At 37.5% G+C, this 19,135-nt stretch overlaps 1 protein-coding gene across 1 annotated transcript in view; it reads right to left on the reverse strand.

Moving 5' to 3' along the window:
- The window catches only part of Prdm5 (PR/SET domain 5), a 169,930-nt gene that overhangs the window by 70,702 nt on the left and 80,093 nt on the right, over positions 1-19,135 (reverse strand). The window contains exons 9-11 of the mRNA XM_075983930.1: positions 17,955-18,112; positions 4,660-4,753; positions 2,836-2,996 (exon numbers count right to left, since the gene is read on the reverse strand). Of these exons, the coding sequence (XP_075840045.1) occupies positions 2,836-2,996; positions 4,660-4,753; positions 17,955-18,112 (413 nt within the window). The remainder of the gene's footprint in view (positions 1-2,835; positions 2,997-4,659; positions 4,754-17,954; positions 18,113-19,135) is intronic.

The following is a 19,135-nucleotide window of genomic DNA, read 5'->3' on the forward strand; positions in this document are numbered from 1 at the left end:
TGACAAAAGAAAATCTATATTTTCCAGGATTATGTTTCATTAAAATGATTTAATGTCACAATGCAACTTTAAGCAATTTATCATGGATAATCCCATGGGTTCAAAAATCCCTCAGAAGCATGCATTAGTGTTAATTTAAAAATAATTCTGCAGTTTACTGCTTAAGCCTTTATGGAATCCCTGTCTAACTAAACGTGATTAAGTTATGTAAAGCCAGTGCATGGAGGAAAACCAGATAATCAAAACAGGGCTGGAGTTGCCCTTGACTGTTGCCAAGAAACATTTCCTTTGAATCCTTTTCCACATTCTTTGGGCATATTTCATTCTGAAAGGCAGAATTAATCTCAAGAAAGTCATTTGTTACCTAGACTATGTTTGTCTGGACAGATTTTACTACAAAACAGAGAGCATGTATACATCTAGTTTGGCCTAGAAAATCAGCAGGTGTCAATTGAGCCGTCAATTGGAAACAGAAATTCTATCCTCCACATACGTATCATCTAGGCAGAAAATAATCATACTAGAAAAAGAAAAGGAGCGTGATGGGGGAGAGTCTTCTGTTTTGTGTTAATTTCATTGGTTAAATAAAGAGACTGCCTTGGCCCTTTAATAGGACAGAAAATTAGGTAGGGGGAGTAGACAGAACAGAATGCTGGGAGACAGAAGCTGAGTCAGACAGTCGCCATGAATTTCCCACCTGACACAGCCATAGGTTAAGATCTTTCCTGGTAAGCCACCTCGTGGGCTACACAGATTATTAGAAATGGGTTAGATCAATATGTAAGAGCTAGCCAATTCGAGGCTGGAACTAATGGGCCAGGCAATGTTTAAAAGAATACAGTCCGTGTAATTATTTTGGGGCATGCAGGCGGCTGGGTTCCAGGAACGTAGCCCGCTGCTCCTATTACAACAGGAGCGCCTGTAAAACACAGTTTAAAGACTCCAGGGATTAGGGCTGGGACTATAACTCAATGCTAGGATACTTGTTTACCATGCAAGAGGTTCTGGGTTCAATCACTGTTAAATAAATAAATAAACAAACAACAAAGAAAATTGTCAAACAAAACTGCTGACAGCTCCAGAAGGAGGGGTTGGGAGAGTATGTTAAGGCTTCATGTATTCAACAGGAAACTAGTTTTGTCTACCAACATAAAAAAGAAAGAGATCCTATCATTCCAGTGGATGAGGAGTCAGAGCAATAGCAGGGTTTTTCAAATTTAAACAGAAAAAAAAAACTGATGTCTGAGGAATGAGGAGGGAGCAATTTCTTCAAGTATCTACCATCATGGTCTTCAAAGTATTGTTTTCAGAATATTTTCTGAAAGTACCCTGAAAATTAGTAAAAGCAAATAGTGTCTGTTCCAATAAAAAAAAATGGAGTACAGACCTAAACAGAGAACTCTGCACAGAGGAATCTAAAATGGCTGAAAGACACTTAAGGAAATGTTCAACATCCTTAGTCATCAGAGAAATGCAAATCAAAACGACTTTGAGATTCCACCTTACACCTGTAAGAATAGCCAAGATCAAAAACACTGATGACAACTTATGCTGGAGAGGTTGTGGAGAAAAGGGAACACCTCTGCATTGCTGGTGGGAATGCAAGCTGGCACTACAACCCCTATGGAGGTCAGTGTGACGACTTCTCAGAAAATTAGGAAACAACCTTCCTCAAGACCCACTGACCTCCAGAAAAAAATGTCGAGCTCAATAAATATCAATAAAAAAGACTGAAGAAAAAAAAGATAGTTGTTTTAAGAGTAGCTGAGGGGATTAGTGATGACCTCAATGGGGGCGTCTAATGGCATTTCTGCAGACTATCACATTATAAAGCCTCTGATCCAATCTAGAAATGGATTCAAACCTGATGGCTTTATTAGTATGTGGGGAAAGATAGGAGGTGGGGTCAGGCTGAAATGTGTCATTAGGAGGTGTGCCCTTAGAATAGATCTTACCCTGGCTATTCCTGTACTTTCCCTTTATGCTTCCTGTCCACACAGAGGTGAACAGATTTTATCTGCCACTTGTTCGCACCACCAACTTTGGAATTTTAATTGAGTCTGTCCTAAAATAACTTTGTCATTTTAAAGAGATTTAAAATTCATTTATTATAATGTTGTATATTTATTTATGAAATACAAAAGTAAACTCAATTTGCTTGGTATATTGATCTAATTAGCATAATACAAAAAGATAATCCTGAAATCACAAACGAAACTATTTCATATGAACTGAATCAGTATGTGTCAAACCCCCATTTCATACTAGGAAATCCCTAGTTTCCTCCACTTCTAGTAAACACTTGAATTAGTTCTATAAAAACAACCCAGCCAAGTCGTGGTGGCACATGCCTTAACCTCAGGAGGCAAAGGCAGGTGGATCTCTATGAGTTTGAAGCTTGCCTGGTTTAGAGATTGAATTTCAGGACAGCTAGAGTAACACAGAAAAAAAACTGACTGGGAAAAAAAGCAAAACAAACAAACAAACAAACAAAAAACCTAACAAACAACAATAATCTACCACAGGTGTCGTTCATATTTTCAGAAGAAACAAACTACATTAAGTGAAAACGATTAAAAGCAGACAGAGTCTTACTGAATACTTTCCAAGCATACCTATCAGTAAGGCTAAAGATTACATAAAATAAACATATAACTTTGAGGTTCCATTTTATGAGAAAATGCCTATTCTAAAAAACAAAGAAATCAGGTATTACTTGGATAGCGAATATAATCATATATTTGTCCTTGTCTATAAGTATGACCTAAATTAATATAAAACTGTCATAATTCTTAACCTTACAATGCATTCTGTCTTGATGACGTTCCCACTTACTTTCTTATGGCTCCTGAGCACTGATGGCGTAACGAAGGCCTTATTGCAGAGCTCACATCGGTACTTCTTGTGTCTTTCGTGGACCACTTGGACATGAACATTTAACGTGTCCTTCCTTTTAAATGTGGCATCACAGTGATGGCACTTGAAAGTCCTTTCACCTTAGAAGACAAGTCAACAGTCACTCCACTAACATATGATTTCAGATTTTTTTTTGTGTTAAAATAACAGAATTCCCTAATTCTGATGTGCTACTTCTATCAGATTCTGTGTTTTAATGCTATCAGAACTTTCCCCTAAGCTTAACACCTACAAGCTAGCCAGGGACCTGCCTTTTGGTTTTTAGTGTACAGGGGAAGGGCAATAACTTCCAAAGTAAGTAGAAATTGTTTATATTTTAGTCTATGGTAAAGACATGTGTGTGTAATAACAGCCTTCACATCTCTGAAGTGCAACTAGCTGTACTGTTAACACCGTGTGAAACAAGACCTAGAACTTTGTTCTCTCTGCGTCTTGTTTTCCTGCTGTTTTAACTTCACTGTTGCATGTCTGGAGGTTGACTTTTCTAGCCTGACACCACAGTACAGCTTCTGAAAGCCTCTTCTAGTGTTACACATTATCATTCCCACTACAGAGCACACAGCACAGTCTCACAGCCACTTCAGTCCTCCCTCTAAAGCTGCTGAGAACCAAGAGGGTGACATTAAAAGTATCAGATTTCTGATGTTACAAATTCATTGCTGTTATGTGAAATAAAATTTAATTTTTCCCATGAAAAATTTCCCTAGCATCAAGTCAAATTCAGCCACAGGTCTTCAATGAAGTTCACTTGTCTAAATGCTTATTCCAAAATCCATCCAGCTCTTCAGCCCTCTAACATAATAATTCCTTCTGTTGTGCAACAAATTTCATTCTTTAATGACAAAGTTGTTCTGTATGAGGAAATGGAAAGTTAGGCTAAGCACTCCCCAGAACTGTATGGTGACTAACCTGGACTGGAATTGCAGTCTGCGCTTTTCCTACAGGAAGTAGCTTTCTTCCTCAAGCCCATCACCAACATGTATAAAACCTTAAGACCTTTATTATTTTTCATATTAGACCCTAACTTGAGCTGAGAAACTTTCTTCTGTCACCATTCTGTATACCAATTGTCACAATGCCTTATATTTGGAATTTAATATTTAAGCAGCAGTAGAACTTTACATGTACATTTTTTTAAAAAAAGATGTATGTCTACGTAGAACATAATAAAAATTTACCTCCTCCAAAACGTAGAGAAATCAGAAATTTTACATGAAGTAGGAAAGGTCCCTGCCTATTGGATAGCTGGATGCAATGTCTACAATCACCTACTTGAATGACTGTGCTCTTGTCAGACTCAATTTAGAATATTCTCAATTTCTCTTTAAAAAAGGTGCTGGATTAGATGTGCACTCTGATTCATTTCAACTTTAAGCCTGCGAGCTAATAAAACCCTGACCTGCAACATAATTTCCTGTTACAAAGGCAGCCAAGTTTCCTTAATCATCAAAGTTAAAAGGGAATGAAAGTCTGTGTTTCAAAACAATGTTCACAGCGTACTGAGTGTGGGGGTATCTTTTTCCATACAAACCATAAATACTGGGAAGAGACGATGTAAAATAAAGTATCTCATAAAATGATTAATGGAACTGTAGGAACACAAGGCAATCTGTCTTCTGTATGCTTTAAACAGATTATCTAACAATTCACAGTGCACTTCTGTGATGTCTACATTCTGAAAGGGTCTAAGAACACAGTAGGAAGTAATTCCATCTGTCCTCAGCTGCCCGAACTGGGACTTACTGTTGTGGATCAACAGGTGTCTTTGCAGAGAAAATGGGGTCCGGAACAAAGCTTTGCATTCGTCACATTGAAATGGTCGCTCCTCAGAGTGAGTCTGCAGAAGGAAGACAGAGTCAGCAGAAGAATGAGCTCATCATTACAAAATGCAGACAGCATCTTGCTTCTTCTTTATAGCTCTACTACGGAGGAGCGAAAGCACAACCATATGCATTCACAGGACGAACACTGGTTCTGTCAAACTCTCAAATTCTTTAGAAATTCGATAAAGAGCAAAGGAAATTGTTACTCCTATCTCGAATTGCTAATGTAAACACTAATGTATATTTTGTAAGATCTGCTTTGTAGACCAACATGCTGTATAGTTTGCCTAGTGTATAGTTAGCCCTATACAGTGTTTGCCAGGCTTGCCCACTTTCCATATACGCAAGAGGAAGAGTTCACAGGCACATGGTCTCTACCCTTTCCCTAAAATCTCACTGAGGTATTTAAAGAGATTTAATCCTCAGGTCTGTTTGCTGTTTAAATTACAAGAGCATGGGCTCATATGGTTAACCTGAGGTAGCATTCATTAAATACTTAATTTGTATCTAATGTCATGCTAAATACTACACAGGGATTAATGAATTCCAAGAGCCATGTTCTTGATTAAAAATGAAAAAAATAAATGAAGATTTGCAAAAAATGCACATGTTATAAAAGTCTATGGAACACAACAAACCAACAGGCATTGAAATGATCACACAGAAGTTTAAACCAATTTGGCACAAACCATGAATAAAATCTTACTCTAAACTGTGGATAACAAAGTTTATTTATTTGCAAATATTTTCAAATTTTATTTTGTGTATATGAACATTTTGCCTGTATGTGTACCACCTGTACACCTCGTGTGTACAGAGGCCACAGCAGGATATTGAATCTCCTGGAAGTGGAGTTCCAGATGTTCATGTGGGTACTGAAAACTGAATCCAAGTCTTCTCTGCAGGAACAGCAAGTCATCTCTAACTGCAGAGTCATCATCTCTCCAGACACATATGGCAAAATTGAATAAGGTTCACAAATACATTTTTAAAATTCTCAAAAGTCCAACGATATCCTTTCATTACAATAAAATAAGTTATAAATCTGATAGGTTCTATGGTATTGGTACACAAAGCACGGGACAACTGAAGGAAGCCACTTTATTCACATCTCATTGACAGAGACGTTCACAATTTGATGGCCGCATGTCAGTATTCAAGTCTGAGAAATATCATAGAGAATAACACTGAAACATATATCAAGATTGTTTCCACTGTCAGGAACACAAAGGGTGGAGGAAAAAGTCAGGATAAATTTAAGATACTTAAATGTGTTACTTGGAAACAGAAATTCTAGATGAAAAAAAAAAACAGAGGAGAACATTTCTTCCATTATATAATATAAATGGCACTATGAACACAACATTCCAAACTGGCAAGAGAAGCGTAGAATATTTACTAAAGGGTTCTGATGCAACTAAAGGTGGGCCCTTCACTTCCTACTGGAAGACAGAGCCTATATAGATTTAGTATTTTTATTTGCATTACTTTTCCGAGACACTCTTGCTATGCAGCTCAGGCTGGCTATGAGCTTGCGTCAATCCTCTTGCCTAATAAATGCTGATATTACAGATACATGCCACCACATCTGGCTTTACCTATTTTTTAATGTGAATAATAAAGCCTCAAATCTCATAGAAGAAAATGTTCTAAATTTTAAATAATAATTGAGTGGGAAAAGATTTTCTAAGTATGATGGAAAACTAGATATTTAGATTTAAATATAAATTCAATATTGTAAAGTAAAAGTGTTTTTCAATTACCAAAGACAGAAGTTGTAACACCAAATAACATTACTAATTTAAAGTTTGATGGCACAGTAATAAGAAAATGGAAAACTCCAAAAGAAAACCGGTAGATGACACCCGCACTTCCATTTGGAGGGTGTCTTGTATCAGGTCTATAGTATGCACTTTGCTTTTAGGGGTTCATCCTATTTCAGACTGAGGATACAGGGAGAACAAAATCCACAAAAGTTGCTGCATAGCAAGGCTTTTATCCTGTATGTGTGATAAATACACAACCTATGTCAGGAAGTGAGTGACACGTGCTATAGAGGAAAATAAAGAGAAACACATATAGTGTTTCAGAGAACAGATTTCAAATAAGTAGCCAAGAGAATCCTAGCTGAGGTGATGTCAGAGAAAAGTCTGTTCTGAGAGAACAAAGCACAGGTACCTGAGTGACAATAACAGGGACGGGGGAAGAGGCCAGATTGCTTTTCTATTCCTAAGGATATATAAAGAAATGTCTATATTCTCATATGGAGGGTAATCACAGAACACAGAAAGGTTTTGGTAACTCAGTGTGATTATTGGGGTTGCCTACAGAAAGAAGCACAGGCAACTCAGATATACACTATCCAGAGTCCTCTGGATGGCTTTAGGAGGCTACAGACCAACTGCAGGTCCTACCTAGTAAGCTACCTCTTACTCAGCAGTGACTGGAGTTCCACAGAAGGCCATGCTCACTGAGCCCACTGAAGGCTTCTACTGAGAGAAAGTGGATAGACACATCTCATCGGGATCATGTACTGGTGAACACAGCTTTCTGCTTCAGGTTGGCAACAATCACAACTACCCAGTACAAACGTCTATGTTTCTGCCCATGTGGCTGGAGTGATAGGAATGAGGAAGAGACGTGGGAAGATGCAGAAACAGGCAAGGGTGAAGAAAAAAAGAAGAGACCAATCATGAAGGCCAGGTCACACTAAAGTGTTGCCAATCATTCTCAGAGACGGAAGGTCTCTAAAGGTTTTGGGCAGGTGACTAGCATGTCTAAGACTGTGTTGCTTTGAGAATCTGTAGTAATAAATCAGACGAGTTGATAAGTCTGCAGAAGTAGCCTTGGATAAGAGAAGTAAGACAACTGGTGTCTTACAAGAAGAAACAGGCCACGGGCATGAACTTGGATATGAGAGAGGAAGGATGCAAGTATAGCCTGCAGACCCGTAAAATAAGCGAAGAGAGGACAACTGTTTAGATGGCACTCATCTAAAGGGTTCAAGTGACTTTTAAAGAAAGTCATTGGCAGCAAAATATTTCAAACCTGGATTAAACTGTATAGAATTAACATAGAAGGTATCCTGCTACATACGGCATTAATATATAATTAATGATAAATTCAAAGCATGACAAATTAAAAACGGTATCTGTTGTCCATGACAGTGTCACACATGAAAAAAATAGATACTACTTAGTGTTTGCCAGAGAATGAACAGTAAGGCAAGCTCACAAACTGTGACCTGGAAGTTAAACTCTCTGGATTCCATTGTGGCTTACTGTTCTCAGTCGGCAAATGTACATCCCCGCGACTGACCAACTGCCTTTACAAAATACATCTGAAAGTTTTAAGAAGAGAAAAAGCAAAACAAGAAACTCTTGAATGGTTATAAAAAATATAAATGGGTTAATTAATTATAGCAGATATTATATTTGCCCTTACATTTATTTTTTAGTTTAGTTTATTTAATAAGAAAAATCACGCTTAACTTTTAGAGTGTTGCATCATTATAAAATACCATTTGGCTATACACATTCACTCACACACAATGGAGTCTGGAAAGATGCTCTAAAGTATCTGCCGAGGAGAGTTTTCACAGGAAAGTAGGAGAATTTGATGGCATGCTTGCATTCTTGTTTCTTTCTTTAGTTTTTAAACTGTACATAAGTAGAAACTGCTATTTACTACACTGCAAAAGCTACTTTGTTTTAGAGCTTTCAAATTTGAGAGGATAATTTCTCTAGCCCTCCAAAAGTACTATATTCTACCATCAAACATTTTTTCAACATCTGGGACAATAACAATAATAGATATTTGTGGTAATCACATACAACATAACCAGATAGATATATTCTTTTATGGAAAAAGATCCCAACATGACCTCTGTGTTAGAATGTTATAAATTATAAACATTAGCAGTGAATTAATATGTTTAACTGACCGGAAGACCCCAAGACATGTAAGAACTAAGAGTGTCCAGTGCTCACATGTAGATACAGAATTTGTGTTCATGAGGTGTTTTACAAGTATCAGATGAATTTCAACTTCTTGAAAGGTATTTTATCATTAGATTTCTCACTAATTTAATAATTGATCCTTGAGCTCATAATATTTCTTCCAACTGCCAAGGCACTGATGTCACCAACATCTGCTAATGTAATAGATAAAGTTGCCATGAATAAATAGCATGAATTATCTTTTTAGATACTTAAGTTTTTATGGAACAAATCCAACTCTGATTAAAGATATAGAGAAGACATAAGTAAAGTGTTGCACTGTCCGTAACATCCATTAAGATTCTCAAAAATACCTCAGAAAGGTAGCATAACATATAGTAAGATACCAAATAATTCTAGCCACATAGATCAAATGTTAATTTCACAGTACCAGAATAAAATTTTCATCAGGGCCATTCACAGCTAAAATTCACTCTCAATAGGTCTATACTGTTCTATAATAAGAGTATGTATTACTGACGGTATTTTACCTCTGGAACACATACCATACGATAATACCAATGAAATCTTCATCATACCCTTTTTCCCAAGCCTCTGGGACCATTGTGGAGGTGGCAGAAAGACTCTAAGAGCAGAAGCAGTGTGACTACAAGGAAACTGTTTTCCAGGCACAGCAGGGCACATGTGAACTCACAGCAATTATGACAGTTTGAACAAGACCTACACATGTTCATGCCAGACTACATTACAACACAGAGACCACAGGTGGGCATGAAGTCCCACCCCTAGCTAAGGAGTTATTGGCAGTTGATAGTTGGTGAGAGAGGGAGGATCTGTTTACTCTAAAGGTGTGACCCCTGGTAAGCCAATTGCACATCAGTAGAAGGTCATACATCAAAGAGAACGTGGGCAGCACAAAGTTAGTTGATGGTTTAGAAATAAAAGAGGACGTAAAGTTGGGCGTAGGGAAGAATGAGGGTTCATTATGGAGGATCTGAGTGATGGGGATGAAAATGATCAAACTATATTCTAGAAAATTCACAAAGAACAACTAAAAATGAGAAAAAAACTAATTAAATATAGAATGGATGTAGAAAAATAAAGAAGGGGAGAGAGGAAAGGAGTCTATTTGACAGAGTCAAACCTCTCATAAGGGCACACTCACCCAGTGCGCTACATAGAAAACCTGAAGCTGCATCACTGTTTAATCTAGATGTCTTCAAGGTTTGTAGGTTAAATTTATACAGTCATTTGTACAACTAACTTCTTTAAAAGGCTTTCTCCTCCTCAGAAAAATACACTAAAGCTAGAACTCTGTTGACAAGCTCAGTTTCAGTTCAGTAGAGTAGCAGTTAGCTCACTCCACACAGAAAAGGGAAGGAAATACTGAAGACAAGTCCTTCATGAAAGCATTGAATAGCTAAGCTTTTCATCTCTGGTTTTCTATATTCAAACTCTTCACAAACTGGGACCAAAAGTATGTTAAAGCTTTGATGTAAAGGATAAGATTGTGTTTAATTCTGTCGACAAAATCTTCTTAGATTATCAGGATTACAGACCTTCACATATAGTAATATAGTGGTTGACATGTAGTATTTAATACTGTTTTAGAAAAAAGAACTATGTACAATAATTTTTTGACAATAATGCAAAAGGATATCACCCAGGAAAATACTGGGATAGTGGTGTGTGTGTGTGTGTGTGTGTGTGTGTGTGTGTGTGTGTGTGTGTGTGTATTTGCTGATTTTTGGAGGGGAAATGAGAGTAAATACAATCCATGCTATATAATTGACCACCATGCATTCATAAATGATCTAAGGTTTAATTATCAAGAGATGTCTATTAAGAAAAGAAAAAGTAGCAAGAAAAGTTTTAAATTTGATTACAAAGAAATAATGTGCTTATATTTTCTTCTATAATTTCTCTCTTCTGTTTGCAAAAAGGTTAGGGCAGGTACCTAATGAAAAAGCAAAGATAAGGAGTTTCTTGACAAAGGTCCAAGGATAAAAGGGCATCACTGACTTCCCAGTGTGCTATGATCCAAATATTCAACATAGTAAGGAAAAGTTCAGAAAGATTAGGTCATTATGTAAAATAAAATAAGCCATGGAAAGAAAATTATGGTGTAGAATCTGAAAACGTCAAATTCATAAAGCAGAGAGTTTATGGTAGTTGACAAAAGCATGGCTGAAAGAAAGGGTAACAAAGGGGAGGAAAATGGGATGGTCCTGGTATAAAGATACACAGTTCGAATTACAATGAATAAATTTGGAAATGTATAATGAGATGACTGTTATACAGTACTATATACTTATAATTGCTAAAAGTATAGATTGTTAACTTTTAATTTTCTTTGATAAAAATTACATATGTGTATATCACACAACATGACTTTATGACATATGTATACAGTGGTTAATTAACACACTATCATCTCACAGATAATAATGCTCTGGTTTACTTTCTGTAGTGAGGATATGTAAAATCACAAGAATAGATCTTACATGTTTTTATTATATCAAATAGAAACAGGAAACCATATCAGATGATGGACATCTTATATCAGGTGACAGAAATGTTGACTATTTTGACTGTGGTAATCATTTCACAGTGCTTGCATAATTAAAAGATCATAATGTACACTGCCAATCTGTACAAATTGTGTCCAATGTGCTTCCATCATGAAAATAATTAATTGAAAAGCAAGCTTCACATTGCTATTTCTTCACCCATTTAAGAAGAGTAGCATCAACGTTAACAGACAGGGGTTTTCAGTGACCACTGAGCCCCAGCTGATAATGAGTCCCTGCTGGACACTATTATCTCAATTCCTGCCTGGCACTCATAACTGTAAGCATCTTCAAACTGCAGTCACTACCAGGAAAAAGGAATTGCTTGAGAAGACCTGAAGAACAGCTATCTGGCTGAAAAGACAAGACAGGGCAGCTAGGATGTATTTAATGAGTGCCTGTCTTTCAGTTCCCACATTAATACTTTCGTGACAAAGCTTTAAGAATTTTTTTTCTTGTGGTTAAGTTTAGCCCTTGTGCTCTGATTTTGTAAATGAATTTATGATCTGTTAAAGATAAATTTATATTTTTCTTTCAGGTCTAACAAAATTATACCACAACAATGTTTGAACTACAATGTCTTTCAAATGATAGGACCATGACCCAAGACACATATTTTTAAATAGCAAAATTAATTAGGAACCATCAAGTAGGATCAGCAGGTAAAGGCAGGAATTGCCCAAGGTTAGAAGGAAGAGACAGTACAGCAAGCTGTCCCTTGACATGGCACACACACTCTAACGCAGGTAAGAAAATAAATAAATGTAATAAACAGTAAGAAAAAAATGAATAGATTATGTGCGCAAGTCTTTATTTTATTAAATCACTCTCAAACTTAAGCTTCAGGTTCTACTTTGAAATGATTCATGCCCCTGTGAATAGGACCAAAGGCTAAGAGAATGCCATTGCTCAGAGTCTGACTACAAATGAATGGAACCTGACTATAGGAGCCCAACAGAATGTTTCCAGAAGTTGTGACTAGATTCCTACATACATTTCTGGGGCTCCATCCCTGACAAATCACACAAAGGAGCTTTAATGAGTAGGCACATATCTGATGCCAGGAAGCTCCCAACGACTTTCTTGGGGCTTTAAAAACTCCCATGGACTCACTTCCATCGTCAAGCAGATAAAATAAGACAATTTGTTCCATTTAGACATCCATATCACAAGAGGAGGGGATCACCATATATTTTCTTCAAAGTTTTGCTTTGCAATAAATCTGACAAGTAACAGATGGAGAAAGATGATTAACTCAGAGTTATTGTTTCTTATAGTTCTGAAATGTCTGACCAACTATGATTCCAATAACTCAAATCTAACTGGACCCAGACAGTTGACTCTTATTTTAGCCAGACATTTTAGCACTAATCTGGATCAGATAAATTGAGTATAGCGAGGATGAGGAAATGAAAAATGATCAAACAAACAAAAAAACTAATGGCTGAACCTTCAGGACTGATGGTGAAACTGTTAGCAATGCCTCATAAAGCACCACAATCCATCCAAAATGAGAGAAATAAATGGATATGATGAAATGCATAGATGACAAATGCAAAAAATCCAAAGGAATATTTTATTTACTGAAAAGAATAATTGGGCATGCTTCATGATGGAGATCAGACTAACTCTTCATGATTTTCTTGTTCTGATTGTCTACCATTATTATGTAGTTTCATAAATGACCATTACTAAATAATTATAGAGCAAGGTTGACTTAGTTTTTCATATGACTCTTAAATATTCTAGGCATTTTCACATAACCACACCACGACACACTAGGATCCCAACACAGAAACACATGTGTCGGGGGCAGAAGATTGAGAATGTTTTCCACTTTGGAAATCACAACCATCATGGTTTCTGTCCTCCCTAAGACATCATTATTACTTTCATATGATTTATGGCTGAAAAGTATGAGGGATAGTGCAAAGATCCTCTGCCAAATTCCCATATGGCATATAACATAAGCCAAACTGTGAAAAACTCATAAATGTGGGCAGATCAGTTTCATCAAAGAAAGGATTAAGAGGGTTCCAGAGAGCGAATAGGAAACTAGCCAGATACTTTATACAGTCATGTAATTCCAAATGCGCAACAATGACTACAGCCCTGCCCTGGATGGAGGCCTTGAGTTAAGTGTGAGGGTACAAAGCAAGAAATTGGGCAGAGACAATGTGAAGCACTATTAACTGGCCATGTTCAGCTTTTGATATATCTGCCACTTCTTATTCTTCTTGGACAGAAACTAAAATCAGCATCATTTTTAATGCTTTCACAAGAGATAGCTATTTCTTGAAACTCACTGTAAATAATGAAGTCACTTCAATGCCCACTAAATATTATTTTAAAAATTCCCTTTAAAAATATAGTGAAGTGTTTCCCTAAAATCAATAAACAAGCATTTCTGATATCACGTATGTTTTCACATAAATTTCTATGTGACACATTTTCTAAATCTGAACATGAATCATGTACAAAATAAACATAATAAAATTAAAGCTAACGTGCTTTAAAAGAAGAACTAAAGGAAAAGTGTAGTGTGGAAATGTGAACAAAACCCAGAGAAGAACTAAGAGCATATAACCTGAAGATAAAGAAGCTAAAGAGCATGTAGAAGACAAGCAAATATCTAATGTCATGGTGTCGGAGCAGCGAAAAGCCCTTGCTGCCTAAACCTGACAGCCTGAACTGGAACCCAGGAGCCTGCAGTAGAAGGAGAGAACCAAGTACCTCTGACCTTTACACATGCACTATGGTTCACACTCGCACATATAGGTATTATGTACACACATACACACAAACCACAAATAAATATCCACCCACACATCACACCCCCCCACATACACCCCAACACTCACACCACACCTGCACCACCCACACATACACAGAAGCAGTTTCTGAATTTTGTATTATTATTTTATGTAAATGAGTAGCTTGGCTGTGTGTGTATCTATGTGCCATATATGCCTGGTGCCTAAGGACAACAGTAAAGGGCATCCAATACCCTGAAATTGAAGTTATAAATGGTTGTGTATTGCCATGCAGGTTCTGGGAACTGAAATCAAGACCTCTGAAAAAGCAGGTGGTGCTCTTAACTGCTGAGCCATTGCTCCTGCACTGATAAAAGCATTTGAACATGCGAAAGCATGTATGAAATTGTTTTAGTTGTGCTTAATGCAAAGTACTGAAGATACGCTTAAGAAGTAGACTGGGTTGATGGTCCAGAGAACTGTCTGACAGAAGCTATATATGCACTATAACGTGGGTGGCATTTGGAATTCACACCACCGGAGAGGAGAAGAGTGATATAGCAGTTATGCTTTTGGATGTTTTACCTGGTAGGACAGCGTGAGGAGTGCTAAGCATCAAAAGCCTGATTAGATGAGTATAAAAGCGGTCAAGAACAAAGAGAAATATCAGGACACTGAAACCTTCCAAGAAGGCATGTGGGTGAGGGGCCTGGAGCTCAGTGGTAGAGCACTTGCCACTCATGGGCAAGGAGCATGGGTGCAAACATAATGAAACAACAGACAGGAAAAACAGTTGTGATGTTTTCTACATTTATAAAAGACCCAAGACTGGAGAAGGAGTGTTGGATAATTACATTTCGTTTTTTTTTTTTTCTTCTTAGAATTTTGTATTGATATAAAGTCTCATTCCTTTTGTTGTTTTTATTAAGCTATACATTTTTCTTCTCTCTCCTTCCTTTTTCCCCTTTCTCCTTCTACCCCCTCCCAAGAGGAGATCTTGTCTTTTTCTCCTTCCTATGTAGAACCATGTATGTCTCTCTTAGGGTGCTCATTGTTGTCAAGGTTCTCTGGGGTTGTGGTTGTAGGCTGATTTTTCTTTGCTTTGTCTAAAAATCACTTATGAGTGAGTATACATATTTGTCTTTCTTTGTGTGAGTTACCTCACTCAATATGGTCTTTTCTAGATCCATTCAATTGCCTTCAAATTTCAAGATGTCATTATTTTTTTTTTTTACTGCGTATACTCCATTGTATAAATGCGTCACATTTTCTTTATTCACTTTTTGGTTGAGGAGCATCTAGGTTGTTTCCTGGTTAAGGCTATTACAAACAATGCTGCTATGAACATAGCCTCATTCTGTAGGCTGCAATTTTGTCTTCTTGACAGTGTCCTTTGCTTTCCAAATGCTTCTTAGTTTCAGGAGGTCCCATTTATTAATTGTTTCTCTCAGTGTCTGCACTACTGGGGCATGTTTAGGAAGTGGTCTCCTGTGCCAATGTGCTTAAGTGTACTTTCCACTTTCTCTTCTATAAGGTTCAGTGTGGTTGATCCATATGGACTTGAGTTTTGTGCATGGTGATAGATATGGATCTATTTTTAGTCTTCTACATGTTGATATCTAGTTATGCCAGCACCATTTCTTGAGTTTGCTTTCCTTTTTCTATTTTATATGTTTAACTTCTTTGTCAAAAATCAGGTATTCATGGGTGTGTGGATTGATATCTGGGTCTTCAATTCATTTCCATTGGTCCTCCTGTCAGTGTTTTTTTTTTTTTTCTTTGCCATTATCAGGCTATTTTCTTAATGTGGCTCTATAGTAGAGTTTGAAATCAGGAATGGTGATATCTCCAGAAGTTCCTTTATTGTACAGGATTGTTTTGGCTACCCTGGGTTTTTGTTTTCCCATATGAAGTTGCGTTTGTTCTTTTGAGGTCTCTGAAATTTTTGCTGGGATTTTGGTGGGCAATGTGTTGAACTTGTAGAATGCTTTTGGTAGAACTGACATTTTTACTATGCAAATTCTACCTACCCATGAACATGGGAAATCTTTCCATTTTTGGAGTCTTCTTTTGATGGAGGTGGGTCTTGTATCTTATCTGTTGCTTTCATTGGTTAACTAATAAAGAAAACTGCCTGGCCTGATGGAGGTGGGTCTTGTATCTTATCTGTTGCTTTCATTGGTTAACTAATAAAGAAAACTGCTTGGCCTGATAGGACAGAAAATTAGGTAGGTGGAGTAGACAGAACAGAATGCTGGGAGAAAGAAGCCAAGTCAGGCAGTCACCATGATTCTCCCACTCCAGACAGACGCGGGTTAAGATCTTTCCTGGTAAGCCAGCTCGTGGTGCTACACAGAATATTAGAAATGGGTTAGATCAATATGTAAGAGCTAGCCAATAAGAGGTTAAAACTAATGGGCCAAGCACTGTTTAAAAGAATACAGTTTCCATGTAATTATTTAGGGTATAAAGCTAGCCGTGCGGGCGGCCGGGTGCCGGGGACGCAGCCCACCACGCATCACAACATTCTTTAACTTCTTTCTTCAAAAATTTAAAGTTCTTGTCACACAGGTAATTGTTTGGTTAGAGTTACTCTGAGATATTTTATATTATTTATGGCTACTGTGAAGGGTAATGTTTCTCTGATTTCTTTCTCAGCCCATTTATCACCTGTAAAAAGGAGGGTTACTGATTTTTTTGAGTTAATCTTGCATCCTGCTACATCACTGAAGGTGTTTATGAGTTGTAACAGTTCCTTGGTAGAACTTTTGAGGTCATGTATGTAAACTATCATATCACCAGCAAATAGTGAGAGTTTGACTTCTTCTTTTCTAATTTGTATCCCCTCGATCTCCATTTGTTGTCTTGTGCTCCAGCTAGGACCTCAAGTTCATTGCCTTTCTATCCTGTACAGAAAGAAGAAAGTACAAAAGGGAAATTACCTGGGTCAAAGAATAAAAAGTCATTCTTGGTTGGGATAAGGGGGACTGATAAATGCATTGCCGAAATGTTTCAAGGAAGTAAATTTCCTGGATTTTGTCAGCTTAGCATTGGCAACACCAAGTCCCGGATGCAGTGGGCATCTGCCAGAGAGAGAGCACAAAGAAGCCATCCAAAGCCAACAATGTCCTCAAGTGGGGGTGGTGACAAAGACGGGTGAGAACCTAGCTGGCTCTCATGTTGAAGTCATGGCACCTCTGGAAGTGCTTACTGTAAGGGAGTGGATCCTTTACGTGGTGCAGGCTTGTGGACGATGTCACATCACTTAGAAGAATGCCCTCTATGGAGGCACTGGAGTTCATCCCCCCACTTTCACTCATTACCCCTTGGCTTCTTGGCCACAGTGAGGGAAACGTCACCTTCATTCTTGTAGTGTCCTCACCCCTGTGAGGCTCTGCTTTACCTTGAGTATAAAAGCAACAGATCCAGGCAATCATGGATGCAAGCCATTAAACCAAGCCCAATAAACCACTTTTCTGAATAAGTAAATTGTCTCAGGTGCTGACGGCTGTAGGAAGCTAACACAGAATCTAAAACACATTCAGAGAAATGAACAGACCCAGCAAAGAGCTCTACAAAAAACCCAGGAAAGGGGGAATATGAAACACAGAAAGAAGAAGGAGCATAGAAACAGCAACAGCTACAACCTTGGGATCACTGGAGCTGATTAGCAGTTGAGAGTTGTTTAAAGGACTCAGTCACAGAAGGACACTTTTCTGAGAACAATTTTCAGAGGATGGAGACAAGAAGAAAAGCCAAAGAGGCCAGTGGTCTTGACAAGGTCTGTCTTGACAAGGCAGAAGCAGGGTCACCTTATTCTCTTCAAGCCACCCTATTCACTTCATGTCGCATGGCCCAGCCAAATTCTGGTTAAGAGACCAACTGAAATCCTACCAGCTAATCAGTAGCTAACAAGTTAATAAGCATCTTTACCTTCTTGTGGTTCTTGTAAACATTTCTGTGAGCAAATCCCTTTCCACAAAGCTTGCACTGATAGGGTTTATCTTCACTGTGGATTACTTTGTGGGCGCCCACTTGATCAAGCCTCTTGAATGATTTGTTACATATCTCACAGTTATAAGGTCGCTTTTCTGTGAAAAATGAGTGGAGACAATCTCACACTGATATGAAAGTCAAAGGCCAAGGGGAAGGAAGCATGCTTTCCTGCAACTATTTCTTATGCATAAACAAACTAAGGCCTAGTCAGACATGTACAAAAAGCAGCCTTTCATGTAGTTCATCTATGTTAGACATGCAAATTCTAGTAGACATGCATATTCACAAATGAAAATGAAAATGCTTACTCTTCTATAGATATATACTAAAAGTTAAACCTTTGAAATAAAAAAAGTTTGAATTCAAAACACAAATTCTATTTGTGCATGAAAAAGATGAAAGTGTGTGTTTCAATCAGGTCCTCGAGGCTGAGAGATCTGTCAGTGATAGAAATAATCACAGAGCACCAGGCAGGCCCTTTGTGGCAGAACTCCCATGTTCAGCAGAAGCCAAGCATTAAGCAGGTTAAAACACACACATTCGCGGATTGGGCATCATTGTTAACAACCAAGCAAACGATCCTGCGCAAATCACACAAAGCACACCAGAAAGCCAACACTTTCAATCACTGATCTTAACTCACGAACACTTTTTCTTCCTCCAAACCATGAGGATGTTCAAAAGGTATATTTCAATATTCTCAAACTATAACCTTCCTAAATTCTTTAAAAGGATGGCTTAAGGCAAAAATTCTTTTCAGTACATTTTAGTGTCTTCATAAGTGAAAAAAAGCCAAATATTAAATGGTTTAATGAATATCCATCTTTTGAAATGTTTCTCATAAACCTACATATTTCTCTATTTTATGAGTACCATATCGAGAATTCCAAAGTATCTAGAAACATAATAAAAACAATAATTGTTGAATCTCCACTAAATGCCAGACACAATGCTAGTATATTATGTAAATGACCTTCTTTCATCCTCACAGTTCTTTTTTCAGGTGCCAGGGTGCCATGCCACAGATAAAAAATAAAGAAACTGGAGTCCCAAATTAAACAGTGATTTCTGTAGACCTTGCACATCCTGCAGTCAAACAACCTTTTGTTTTCTAACTA

Source organism: Microtus pennsylvanicus, chromosome 8 (assembly GCF_037038515.1).
Source record: "Microtus pennsylvanicus isolate mMicPen1 chromosome 8, mMicPen1.hap1, whole genome shotgun sequence".
NCBI lineage: Eukaryota > Metazoa > Chordata > Mammalia > Rodentia > Cricetidae > Microtus > Microtus pennsylvanicus.